This window comes from Centruroides sculpturatus, unplaced genomic scaffold, assembly GCF_000671375.1.
Source record: "Centruroides sculpturatus isolate CEXI.00-Female unplaced genomic scaffold, Cexi_2.0 scaffold628, whole genome shotgun sequence".
In the NCBI taxonomy this organism is placed as follows: Eukaryota; Metazoa; Arthropoda; class Arachnida; order Scorpiones; family Buthidae; genus Centruroides; species Centruroides sculpturatus.
The window spans coordinates 20,710-35,260 of NW_019385010.1; the positions used below are offsets into that span (position 1 = coordinate 20,710).

At 33.4% G+C, this 14,551-nt stretch overlaps 2 protein-coding genes across 2 annotated transcripts in view; both read left to right on the forward strand.

Moving 5' to 3' along the window:
• Window positions 1–8,152: 8,152 nt before the first annotated feature.
• On the forward strand, window positions 8,153–10,871 carry LOC111633352. The gene is made up of 4 exons (XM_023377907.1): window positions 8,153–8,281; window positions 8,415–8,567; window positions 10,310–10,588; window positions 10,662–10,871. The coding sequence occupies exons 1-3, from the start codon at window positions 8,225–8,227 to the stop codon at window positions 10,442–10,444; spliced, it is 345 nt and encodes a 114-aa protein (XP_023233675.1). The 5' UTR covers window positions 8,153–8,224; the 3' UTR covers window positions 10,445–10,588; window positions 10,662–10,871.
• Window positions 10,447–14,551, forward strand: part of LOC111633341 (glutamate receptor 2-like) — a 12,106-nt gene continuing 8,001 nt past the window's right edge. Inside the window, exons 1-3 of the mRNA XM_023377895.1 lie at window positions 10,447–10,451; window positions 10,501–10,588; window positions 10,662–10,796. Of these exons, the coding sequence (XP_023233663.1) occupies window positions 10,447–10,451; window positions 10,501–10,588; window positions 10,662–10,796 (228 nt within the window). The remainder of the gene's footprint in view (window positions 10,452–10,500; window positions 10,589–10,661; window positions 10,797–14,551) is intronic.

Sequence of the window (14,551 nt, forward strand, 5' to 3'; positions counted from 1 at the left end):
TATGTGATATATATCGTCATCGTGTCACCTCCAGATACCTTTCAGAATCACGCCTTAATACACATCTTGAAATATTACGGGTGGGATGCTTTTGCCATTTTAACAGAAGATAATGAACCAGGCAAGTTTTTATTCTTGTTCATTGCTTAATAATGCCGTAAACTTTATTGCTTATTTTCTATACGAAATTAATTATTAACTAATTTATGGTCTATATGTAATAAAATTCAATTAATTATGTGTTTATATGTAATTTTGACATTAAAAATTAATAGTTAGGGGAGACCGGGGCAACTTCGGCATGCGGGGCAAGTTTGTCAAGCGCTTTTTTTAAAAAACAAATTAAAAGGAGACTTTGGTTATAGGTTAGGCAGTTGAGTTTTATTGGTGGCTTGTTGAGTGTAGTGTTTTTATTGTTCTCCAACAAGCGTAGTTGAATTATCAAGCAAATTTTCATTTTCGTTCAATTCCATATAATATTTTTTTTCCATTTATATTGAATTGGCAGGTTTTGTTATAATTCCATGATAACGAAAGTTACTTTTCCTGTTAGAAGGATGTAACTTCAACTTATTCACGTGGCCAGATCGTGGCTTGGCATTCTGTTCTCAGGGTTGTACTTAATGTTTCGAAATCATGACTAGCGGGGTAAGATCGGCAACATAAAGCCACATTAGAAGCAAAGGATAAAAATCAAACAGATGATAAATGAAAACATGTTTGCATTTGTTATTCATGTATATATGTCTTTGAACTTGCATTTCGTTGTAATAATATTAAATGGGTGTTGGATTTGTATTTCTTTGTTTTAATAGTGAATTCCAACTTATACATTGTTAATAACATAATTTTATATACGTGCCTATCTTGCCCCATTACTGTTGCCCCTATACCAGGGGCAACTTTAATAAAAATAATTAAAATAATTACAACTTTACAAAAAGAGAGAAGTTGCCGATCTTGCCCCTATACCCGGGGCAACTTCGTCAATTTCTCTCTTCTTGTAAAGTTGTAATTATTTTAATTATTTTTATTTCCAAACTGATTTTAACCAGTTCTATAGTAAGGTAACATTCCAATAGACAATATGCAAAGCTTTTTTTTCAGTTTACAGCAGTATTTATTACACAAAATTTAAGTAAAGCTTAACATGCCGATCTTGCCCCGATCTCCCCTATATTTTATTGTTAAAACAGTTTATATTGTATTATACCGTATAAATAACTAACACTTGATATGTTTTAGAATAAAAACAAACCTGCAATATTTGTACACTTAGGCACAAAAGCATTCATTTCATGATTATAAATTTATGTAATTTATCTTATATAACATATTTTAACAATTCCTTTTATATTTTTAAATCATAAATATAAATGAAGAAATTCATTAATTTTATAAATATTTTAAATGAATTTATAAATTGTGGTAGATAGGATTGAATAGATGTTTCTTTGTTTTCAATCGATAACTTATTTTTTTTTAATAATTTATTTTCTCAAACGACTCTTTTCGCATTAAAAATTTCATTTTAGAATAAAATAGGATTTTCAAATTTTACTACACGAAACTTTTACATTTGCTGATGAAAAAAACACAACAATTTGAAAAAGAGCAACGAGATATTTAAAGTAAATTAATTAATAACTGTTTACAAGTTAAGTGTTGTTTCTTTTGAGTTTCGGAGAGTTAAAACCTAAGTTTAGAGCGTTCAGTTTTTTTTTTTTTTTTTTTTTGTAATAAAACCCCGAACTTGTATATTTTGGTTAATATCAAGATTTTAAACTAAAGAAACGTTTCTATAATTTTTTAAGCACGAAACGAATTCAACTGAAAAAGACCCCTACCAATAAAAAAATACTTGTCCGAGTAGTCTGAACAGGGAAAAACATCCCAGAGCAACGTAATTGTAACAAGGAAGCGACAGGGGAGAAAAAAGTAATAAACAGAAAACAAGAACTTAACGGGGAAAAACTGCTAACTCCCAACCATCAAAGGTGCACTAAGAAAAAATTAAGAAATTAATCAGTCCAAAGGACAACTAGCTAAAGTAACGTTTTCGTGAGAGAAGGAGAAGAAAAATAAAAGTAACAGATAAATTTGAACCGAAGATAAATCGTGTACCGGCACACGTGGTGCAACCAATAAACAACCAAAGTACTGTACATCGGAAGTAGATAGCCGATGAGAATGACAAACGGAGCCCGATTAACGAAGACTTGGATCGACAGTTCTCCAAACTTCAATTAATGGTATTAAGCAATTTTCCTCATTATGATGCTTACAATTTTATTCAGCCCAATTTTTCCGATATTCATATGCTCCGAAAACTCAGTGTCACCGCTGAATCTGAGAACATTAGACGCAACGCGCACTACAAAACTATATTCGCCGCTAAGCCGCATACCACTAAGGATGTCCTCTTCCACTTATACAAATAAACTCAGACAAAACTACGTCATATTAGAGATTATCGCGACAATGCTCAAAGTAATTGGGGAGCACAACAGCCACTAGATAACAAAGGGTATTGAACCCGCAGAAAAATAATTTTGACCACCGCAAAAATAGAGAGAGAGAGAGAGAGAGAGAGAGAGCTATATAAATGTGGGGGCCGAGGGGGAAATAAAAAAAACTTGACCAACGATAATATGTGATATATATCGTCATCGTCTCCCTTGCCGTATGGATTGCCGAGCGGTAACAATCAACGACATGTGGAAGCAGTTGAATCAGAGATAGATGCCTCGTTTACAAACAACACAACCTGTTTATTAAACACGAAAGAAGCTTACAAGATTTCCGCAATCTTGATAGTTCTACTTTGGCTGCGGCCTCCGGGTCTTCCTCTCCTTTCAAGATAGTCCCATTTTGAAGGAGTGTCCCTTGTTCGCGAATGAACAATTCCATCACGTCTCGACGATTCCGGGACGATGCGGTCGACTTCCGTTGATGGAAAGATGTCAATCGGAGATCGGGAGATGGAGACAAAGATGGGCGCGAGACACACACACTACAATAGATCTGTCACTCGAAACTTTCGGGAGAAAAAGCCGTCGCGTCCTCGAATTTCCGGGGTTTTATCCGTTTTCTCTCAGATTCCCCTTTTTGATTGGTCCTCTCCTCGTCACCTGATGACAATTCGAAACCTTTCGGGGGCGCGGGACAGATCAAAATCGAAGTTTAATTCGATCTCCAACCGGAGATGGTCGATGGACTTACATTCTTCTATTGTTTAAAAGTTAGCGTCGCGTTTTCATAAAATAAAAATCTATTTCTAACTACATTATTTTTTTTCACTAAAACAATTATTTTAACGCGAATTTTAGTGAGGGTTCGGACCTGTCCATAGCCTGACATAAGCAATTTTGTAGGCGACAAATTTTGTTTAATAACTTTAAGGTAATAATACATATTTTCTATGTTATCCGTAAGAGAGACAGAGTACGCCTAATTGGCTATCGATTCCCATGTCATTTTATAACTACCACACTAATTTAAAATCGAATTTGCCTACTCAGAACAAAGCACCATTTTGAAAAGGCCAGGGTAATGTGAGAATCAGGACATTAAAGTAAACAACTTAACATCATAACATCAACTTTGTTAAATATCTGTCAACTTTCATACCTGTGAGTATATCTTCCTTTTATTTCTTAGCGTAATGACGCTTTCTCGAGACTTTCTGACCTGCTGACCCGATTTCTTCTCTTTTTAATATAACTACTAGCGGTCTGAGCTAGTCTTCACCTGTTCCTCCAGGAGTAAAAGTCATCGCTAATTTCTCACGTCAGTGCCCGATTCTACTGAATTAAATATTTTGGTCAACTATGCCTTTGAAGACAAATTTTCCTGAACAATCCTGATCCAAAACTTCCTGAACGAGACAACCTCAATGCCCTAGTCATCCTAGACACAACGAGACTCTAGTCAAGGAGCATTACGTTTCAGACACCATCAACCCCAGGTATTTATCAACTCGCAATCAATTGTAAGTTCTCTCTCTCGCATGACCACTCCCGTTAGATAGGTAAGCTAATCCGATATATTACGATATATGTATTATGTAATATATTTCTGGCTAGTAAATGTATTCGTTAATTGTTAAACCTAGAGTCTGAGTGATTACTTCCGTTTCGCTGTCTCAAAGTCCTCCATTCAGTATCAGATCACTGAGGCCGCTGGCGTAAATTATTTTTAATAACAAAACAATTCGCCATCACGGCTTCCGTGTCAAACGAGACAAGATGGTGCCAGACTGACGCGGCATAAAAGAGGTGCCGACCCTCTGGTCACAATTGCAATGTTTTGATATTCATCTGATAAAGACAAAATGCGTGTTAAATAATTAATTCTGCAAAAATATCAAAAACATTGATGAATTCGTTGTTGATCATTACAAACGAAAAGCATTATCTAGCTAAATAAATGTGTCTTTGTATATTTTATTTGGTAGAAATAAAAATTTAGTTAAATATAAAAATAAAAATTTATTTCTCCATCTGCAAAACAAATATTTTATATCTGAAATAAATTCCTGTTCCTGGATAATCTCGGGAAAAAAACATATTAAAAATATACACTGAAGATAGTTAATAATGAAGAGTTTTACGTAAAAATATAAATCACACATAAGATATTCAAATACTAATAAAAACAACATAAATGCCACTGGACACAATCAATGAATTTCGAATTTATATTGTGACCGAAGGGTCGGCACATCTTCGATGCCCAGGATGACACCACCGCGTCTTGGCGGACACGGAAACCGCGTAAACTAGGTCACGTAACTGAGCGATCAGATTCGGGATGGAGGGAGAGACAACGCGCCGGAAGTGACTTACTCAAAGACGTATTAAGTTAACAAATGTTTAATGGGTAACGATAGGCCATACATTTACATTTTAAATTATGCTAGCTTTTAGATACATTTTTACGATTTAATGGATATTAGATATAGCCTATTTGATATTACGTGTTTCCGATTTCCGAGAGAGAGAGAGAGTTTACAGAAGTTGCGCGTGGCGATAAATACCTTTTATGATATCTGGATTGAGATTCTCAACTTGGGATTGAGATTGAGATCTTGAGGGTAAGGGTTTTGATCGCTGGCTTGGTCTGGATCACGAAAGTTCTTCTAGGCACAATGAAAAGTAAAGGGAAAAATCCGACAGGGTACTGATTGAGCACAGAAATTGTCACTGACACACGGAAAATTTCGATGACTTTAATCCAAGAGTGAAGGGCGATGACTGAGTCACTTTGTTGATTTGTTCTAATGTTGTACTGTTGAAATCGAGATATTAGGTCGAAAGGTGATGAGAAAGCGTCGTTATTAGGCCTGAGAACTTAACACATGTTTAGCTCCCAGGTGTAAATGTTGACAGTTATTTAACGAAAGTATAGATACGATGTGATATTATGATGCAATGATATAAATATACTGAAAGTCTGGATTCTGATCCTCACAATATTTATAAATGAGTGACATTATGTTTACATAAAAGAAAATTTGAAATTAGCACCCGATTAATGAACAACGGACCAAAAAAACAAAAAAAAACATCATCCGAAAAGAATTCTCCGTGTTCTAGCAACTCTGTTATGTATATTGATTAGAATTGCGTTTTTGCTGTTAATAGCTGTCCATATGTGCGTTCATTGTCTCATTTATATATATATATATATATACTGTATATTATATACAGTTAAGTTATATATATTTACTTTATTTCAATTTATACAAAATTTTTTGCAGTTTAAGTTTTTGGTTATATTTATTTAAACTTCTTACTGAATATTAGCGTTACACGAACTCAGAGTAAAAATTCATCACTCATATCTAAAGAGATATTGATTAACCAGTGTGAAGTTATTGATTACAGTAGAGCATCGATTATCCGACCCCAGATTATCCGACACCTCGGTTAACCGACCGTCCTAGTTGGCAAATTTCAAATGTCCGCTAGTGATGTGGCGCTACAATATTTGACTATGTCTTGGCTACTTTAATATTATTTTTACGTGTTTTAGCTGGCAACACTCATTCGACCATGAATGGAAGCCAGTATTTAAACGAGGCTTAATTTTCTAATTTTTAACGATACAATATCGACGATTATTATTTTAAAAAATTTTTGTTAGGCTTAACATCGATGAAAATTTAACGCGAAGTAGGTTAATAGCGATATACTAATATACTGATTGGATAATATACTAATGGGATATAATAATATACTACATTAATAATGGATTTTTTCATACTTTTCGGTTATCCGACTTTTCAATTATCCGACCAACCCCAGTTTCCAATTGAGTCGGATGATCGAGACTCTACTATACTTCTGTAGTGATAACAATCACTAAAATAACTGCAAAGTTAGACTTTAAGAGAGAGACCATAGTTTTTCTTTATCTATATATATATAATCGAGACGAGTTGATAATAATAAAAATAAGCGCAGAGCCCAAACGGTTAGGAGTTGGAAGCTGAAATTTGGTACACAGATAGGGTACGTCACGAAAACGCACACTAAGAAAGGATTTTTCGAAATTCCCCCCGGGGGGAGAAAGACAGGATTAAGTCTTAACACTTCCATCAACAATGGAAGTGTTAAGTAACAATGGCGGTGTTAGGTAACAATGGAAGTGCTAAGTAACAATGGAAGTGTTAAGTAACAATGGCGGTGTTAGGTAACAATGGAAGTGTTAAGTAACAATGCAAGTTTTAAGTAACAATAGAAGTTTTAAGTAACAATGGAAGTGTTACGTAACAATGGTATTGTTAAGAGAAAGCGACGTGCAAGATTTACAGGCGCAGATGCAGTTCTTACGTTTTTGCGGGAAATCGAACATATTTTTAGAACCATCTAAAAGTTCTCTAATTAGTCTGGAAACAAGGGGACTCAATTCTTGCATTCTGTGAAAACGGGTAAGGTTGACTGTAACGTAATAATCTTTATCTTAGTTATCGTTACTTTTGCCCAGCAACGCCGGGCCCACCTGCTAGTAATAATATATTCGCTCTATTTTGTCAATATTTTTCGAAATCGATAACTTCCTAAACAATATATACTCATATAACTATTCGTGAAGTATTAAGAAATCTAAATATCTCAATTATAAATGTAAATAAATTTTGAATTATAATTTTCTATTAAACTATTTTATTTGAATAATAGTCTAACTATTGCTAAATCATAATGTAATTTTTTGGTAATTTAAATTATTGATAATCATAGACTAATCAGAATATATGTAAAAAAAATAGAAAATGTGAAATAATATGAATTTATACGATTGATGTTCTATAAAAATAACTTGTCACGTCTCAATTTCATTAAAAATTTGAACTTTTATATCTGAAAAAATAAAATAAAATCAGATCAGTATAAACAACTATTTGAATAATTAATCATGTAAAATTTAAGGCAAATGTTTGTATAATTTTATCAATTTATTCTCCGTTCCATCTTATAATAATTTCTGTCTTCTAATTTTTGAATTAGTAACTAAAATTATAAATCTGCATTCATTTAATGTATTTATTAATCAATCTAATTTTTACAGCAATTGTTAAAATTAATCATTAAAATATTTAGAATTCTTTAGGTAATAAATGAATTGCTTAAATTTATTTATTAAGCTATTCATGCCACAACGGAACTTCAAAGGCTAGCTACGAAATACGAAATTACACTGCTTTCTATTCAGAGATTTCCTTCTTTCTCTGACTCAAAATCTCTCGATATAACACCACAATTAGACGCCATTAAGGTAAGATAATTAAATCTAGTATTTATAAATTTTATAGCTTCAATATCAGATATACAATTATTATTATAGAAATGGAATTATGAAATAATTCAGTGATTTTCACCCGGGAGCCGCGAAATGTAGTGCTGAGCAGCGCCATAACACTTACTTTTATTACTAAAATAATGAAAAGCGAAAGAATTCTCTGTCTCTAAATCAGTATGGTGTCGCAAGAAATAAATTACAAAGTTGAGGGCGCCACTATTAGAAAAACTTAAAAAACACTGGATTAATCTAATATAATTGATTACATTCATTTCAAAACACAGTGTAAATTAAAATTTTTATCAAAATTTACCACGAGTTCTGATAACACTTTTATTCTAATAAGGAAAAGGACGTGAGAATAATAATTCTTTATTGTGATATAACGATAAGTAAAACTGTTATAAAGCAAGCTGAACGCATGAACATGTTTCGTTCTGGATGGACCTGGCTCGTCATGGATAGCATTACATCGTTCGTAAGTCTAAATCTTTTAATTCTGTAACCTACATAACAGTGCAGAAAGACTTTAAGTCACATATTATTCTATATTATTACATTAAAGTTTAATAAAATATCTCTCCTAATTAGCAATTATTCTTTGTTTGCAGAGTCTTAAATACTTATCGGACGATGACGGATATATACCATCTTCTTTAGTCGGATTAATAGGAACAGCATTTGTAGTTCCTGATACCATTTTGTATTTAAAATTAATGAATCAATTAAAAGCGAATAATTTGGAAAATCATATAGAAAATCAGGTAAACTACTATATCGCGCGACTTTGTTGTATGGAAATAGAATTGAAGCGGAGCTAGAGAGAGAAAAGCAATCCCTGCATAGATGAGATCCTTTTACTTGACGGTACGGACAAGTGAACTTTGCACTTGCCGCCAAAAAATAGGTTTTTTTAAACTCTTTCGCCCTGTGAGTACTAAGAGGGCTCTTATAGTAGGCCCATTATGGGTTCGGCCAGGCCCACAATGGGGCGACCGAATGGTAAGGGACGGGGCCCAACATATCCGAACGGATCACCCAACCGAAAAATTCCTGGGGATTCCTCGACCCGTCCGGATTCGATCCCACAAAACAGGCTATTCTTGCATTATAGACACGATTCTTTCACTTGCCTACACGCTGAGGCGATACAAGAAGAAATCAATTACCATTTGTTTTTGTGTTTTGTTCGTTTTTCGCACCTATTTTCCGTTAGGCATACAAACAGATGTTTTTGTTTTTTACACTAGGTCTAAATTTCGTTAGATGCGCTCAGTCGAATCTGAGATCATGGACATTCTCACTTTAATACTGTTGTATATCCAAAACGAAGTCATTGGCTCCTATTTTTTTTACATTTAATTAAATAAACCCACATTGCATTTTTAGATTCATCGTTGCAATTAGTGAAAAATGGTACCGACAATTCTATGTGCTCACAGAATGCAGGCAAGCGACCATCAAACATTGCACTACAAAGTGACGCGATTCGTGCGATATCGCTTAGTGGTGTTTGTGCTATGACCTTATATCTCGAAAATGAAGTTANATATATTATACTTTAATCAAATAACTCTCCTAATTAACAATTATTCTTTGTTGGCAGAGTCTTAAATACTTATCGGACGATGACGGATATGTGTCATCATCTTTAGTCGGATTAATAGGAACGGCGTTTGTAGTTCCCGATACTGTTCTGTATTTAAAATTAGTGAATCAATTAAAAAAGAATAATTTGGGAAATCATATAGAAAATCAGGTAAATTAAGACATCGCGCGACTTTGTTGTATGGGGATAGAATTGAGGTGGAGCCGGAAAGACGGAAGCGATCCCTGTATAGAAGATGAGATCCCTTTACATGACAGAGCGGACAGGTGAACTTTACTCTTGCCACCACAAAAGATCCAAGAACAAAGCAATGGATGATGTTTGCTTCGTTGTTGTGTTTTGTTCGTTTTTCGAACCTAGGCGCACAAAATGCTGTTTTTATTTTTGACGCTAGGCCTAAATTCCATTATGTGCACTCAATCGCATCAGAGAGGACAGATACTGTTACTTTAATACTGCTTTATATTGAAAACGAAAAATAGAAGTCATGGATTTCTATTTTTTACATTTAAACGGATTCACATTGCATTTTTGAATTCCTCCTTGTAATTAGTAGAAAATGGTACCGACAATTTTATATGCTCATAGGAATGTTAGCAACCGTAAAACATCGCGCGATAAATTCACGCGATTTATGCGATATTGCTTAGTCGTTTTCGTGCTATGATCTTATATCTCGAAAACGAAGTCTTGGATACAATTTTTTACTACAGTTTTGAATATCTCATCAAAATTAACGGAAAAAACAAAATTTAATCGAAATCAGATTTTGAGAACGAACACAATTCTGTAAGCCACATAGAAAAAGCTTCGCTGCCGCTCCGCCTCAATTAATCATTGAAATTATTTTACTACGTAAATGTTCATATTTATGAATTAATGAAAATCACTTTGCAGCAAGCTATCACTCGTGTGTATGATGCAGTGTTAGCAATTGCCAACGGACTTCACAAAATTCTTTACGAAGAGAAAGTATCTTTCGAACTTCCTACTTTCCAAAAAGGAAGTTGCGCAGATTCTGTCAATGAGTGAAAATGGGGTAGAAATTTGTTGAAAAGTATTCTCAATTTGAACAACGTTAATGGAAGTTTAGGGCCTATAAAGTTCACGAAATTTGGTTACCATCATCTCACCAGTTTTGACATCGAAAATCTTCAAACGAGAGGTTTCGTTAAAGTAAGCAATTTCTAATTTTCAAGTTCATTTAATATTCTAAAATGATAACTAATATTTTAACTGATATATTTAGGTAGGAAAATGGTTAGAAAACGAAAAACACTTGACAATTAATTCAGAAATCATATTTCCTGGGCAAGCCATAAAACCTCCTGATGAATCTCATGGCAGTCTTCACGGAAAAACACTTAATATTGGAATAATTATAGTAAGATTAATAAGATTTTCATTAACATCATAATTATATTATCTTATTTCATAATAAATATGCTAGGCTGAAAGATCGAGAATGCTTATTGAGCAAAACAATCGTTCAGAACACGTTCTTTCTCCTCATATCCAGTAACAACGTGAATTTCGTGTCGTGAAACTTTCAAAAATGCACACAAGCCTTTTGGCACATTCTACTATGTATAAGACAACAAAGCGAAACTCGTATTGAAATTGTTTAATAATCAATCAATAGGAGATCTGTAACGTGAAAATGACACAACTCGTATTTGATGCTTATGAATGCAGCAACGATGCGATGAATTAAAAATATCTTTGCAAAAAAAGTAAAATTTTTTTCATTATTTAGAATCAAATCAACTTTTAATCTATATTGAGAAGCTATAACGAAAATAAAAAGTTACCCTAATTAATCATTTTTAATTAAGCCTTAAATTTTTAAAATAAAACTTCTATTTATCATTGCTTTTTACTATTTAATATAAAAATTTGTTTGGAGTTCGTCTTTTTGTAAAAATGCCATTATTGAAAACAAATTTCTATTCAAGTGACATAACAACTTACAAATAAATTTCTGATTCGACTTAAATCTATAAAACTGTTTTTACATATCTGTGATTTTAAGGTATTGTGCATAGGTATTGAGGATTCATAAACAAGACAATTAACAGCAAACTGTCCTCTTCACTGTGAATTTTAAAAGAAAATAGTTATATTTATTATACCATGGTTCTTTTAATCACATAATGTTTTCTGACAGGAATTTTAACTCATGAGTAATCTAGTTTTCTAATAATAAACAATGATCAGATAACAGTTCTTTAGAAAAAAATTGTACAAAGTATTTACTAAAAATATCTGCTTAAAACTTTGTCATTTGTTTTGTATGATATTGCGTTGTGCATTTTCACGTTGCCAGAATGCCTTTCGGTTCACATTAAAAAAAATTTAAACAAGAATTTCACTTGTGTTTTATTGAATATGGCAAACGCTTTTTCAAATTGCAAATACACAAAATTCGCGCTGGGGCTTGATCTGAAAAGTCAGAACGCTTTGGGGTCGACTGTTTTATTCAATGAGCATTTTCAGTCATTGGCCTAACAGATACACATAACAACAGTGGCGTGCCGTCATTACAAGCGGTGGAAGCGCCGCTTCCCTTGTACTCTATTTTCTAAAAAATAAATTCATATTAATTTTAATTATATGAAAATAATCGCACAATATTTTATTATAACCGCATTATGTATCTTATTACAAATTTCTATACTACACGTGAAAAAAAAAAAATAAGATTGTTATTGTATATTCGAATGTTAGTGGCAGAGTGGAATCTCTGTATTGTCAGATTCCAAAAAGCCAGATTTGCGCATGCGCTTTACAGAGCACCAACCTCACCCGGTTTAGCCGGTGGAAGCCTACGACCTCGGGTGGATGCTACGCATATAACGCTTCCAATTCTATCTGGGACCGGTTCTGGGCTGTTAGCCACCCGCACGCTACATATTTGGCCGATTACGTGAATAACGAGTAGATTTATAACTTAACCCAACCGATAAGAATTTACTGGTATGTTTTTACGATAGTTCTGTATAGTTGACGGGAGTTAAAAAAATCCATTAAAATATTTGATATTGTTATTCCGCTCTCCGATTTTATATTACTCGCGGATTTCAATGTTAAACCGATGATATTACGATTTCATATATCCCATCTTTAAGGGGATGTAGAAAAAACGTGTACAATTCTTGTACAATGTTAAAAAATTAACCGTTACTTTGACAGCGTCATTTACAACTAAATTTAATGAATGAGAGAGATGCACGAAGTACAGAAAAAGCTCTAGAATTTATTTTCCTTAAATTTACGATTTATGTATCCGTTTGTCATAAAAATTTGTCTTTCCACTTTTTCCCGAGACTACAAATATTCGAGTACAAAGTAACTGGTTTCGACTTATTTCTACTTAAGAAGTAGTTAAATAATTAAGCGATTAGGGAATTGGGGACATAAACAAAACCCTGATGAAAGAGCCGGAATATTACTTAAACAAAAGCTTAACCGAACCAATCTATAGCCGAGTACAGTGGGGATTGATTTCTTCGAAATACTGTATTAAATGTAATAAAGACAGAAATTTTTCCAGTTCAACGAGAGTGACCGAAAAGTTGTAAATTTTGGAAATTTCCGTGGAGGACACCTGGTCCTAAAACGAATTAGTTAGAAAACAAATGACTATTAAGTTTAACATATTTAGATTTTTACAGCTATGGTGAGAAACGTTTAAAATCTACAACAGCCCTGTCGCGTCCTTTGAGATATACTAGTGATGCGACAAAAGAGGTATTTGACATTGACCGGTATCGGCACCCTGGGGATTTGGCAGTCCGCGTGTATGCACGCTCTGCAACCGTCTTCGATTCCATCCATTAGCCACTCGTAGGGAGCTATTTGACTAAGTGCATTGTTTTAAGATTTAAAAAGTAAAGAATATTTTATATTTTTATGTATGTTTCTTTACAAAGCTATATTTAATTATAATTTTCTTTAAAAGTATATTCATATAATTGAAGAATATTTTGTATGTACCGGTACATCCACCACATATTTTATTTCACCGAGTAAGTTTTTATTATTTTATTTTTAATTGTAGCCCTTATATCGTGGCTAGCGATTCGGAATGTAATTGTAATATTAAAAATGCATTTAGAGAAGTCTACGGGTTTTACTGGCTTATCGAATAAACGATACGAATGGACCCTAGACCATCTCTGACGCGCAATTGACTGATTGCTCCTGGATGTCGGCTTTTTACAGAAACACAGCTTTCCTATCATCAAATGTCACGGCACGCCCCTGCATAACAAGTAACAAAATATTTAATTATTAGTTTATTTAAATGCAGAATTTCTTTCTAGGATGAGCCCTTTATAATGAAAAACTCTTATTATGAAGAAGGAGATCCTATACATTCTAAATACGAAGGATTACTTATAGACCTTCTTTTGAAATTACAAGAAATGCTTAACTTTAAATTTAAATTTCACGAAATAAAGGAATATGGAATTGAAANTCATGAGTAATCTAGTTTTCTAATAATAAACAATGATCAGATAACAGTTCTTTAGAAAAAAATTGTACAAAGTATTTACTAAAAATATCTGCTTAAAACTTTGTCATTTGTTTTGTATGATATTGCGTTGTGCATTTTCACGTTGCCAGAATGCCTTTCGGTTCATCATTAAAAAAAATTTAAACAAGAATTTCACTTGTGTTTTATTGAATATGGCAAACGCTTTTTCAAATTGCAAATACACAAAATTCGCGCTGGGGCTTGATCTGAAAAGTCAGAACGCTTTGGGGTCGACTGTTTTATTCAATGAGCATTTTCAGTCATTGGCCTAACAGATACACATAACAACAGTGGCGTGCCGTCATTACAAGCGGTGGAAGCGCCGCTTCCCTTGTACTCTATTTTCTAAAAAATAAATTCATATTAATTTTAATTATATGAAAATAATCGCACAATATTTTATTATAACCGCATTATGTATCTTATTACAAATTTCTATACTACACGTGAAAAAAAAAAAATAAGATTGTTATTGTATATTCGAATGTTAGTGGCAGAGTGGAATCTCTGTATTGTCAGATTCCAAAAAGCCAGATTTGCGCATGCGCTTTACAGAGCACCAACCTCACCCGGTTTAGCCGGTGGAAGCCTACGACCTT

Coding starts and splice junctions, on each gene's coding strand:
- LOC111633352 (XM_023377907.1), top strand. CDS start 8,225: ATGAACATGTTTCGTTCTGGATGGACCTGGCTCGTCATGGATAGCATT. Junction 8,282..8,414: donor TGGATAGCATTACATCGTTC/GTAAGTCTAAAT, acceptor CTTTGTTTGCAG/AGTCTTAAATACTTATCGGA. Junction 8,568..10,309: donor AAAATCATATAGAAAATCAG/GTAAACTACTAT, acceptor ATCACTTTGCAG/CAAGCTATCACTCGTGTGTA.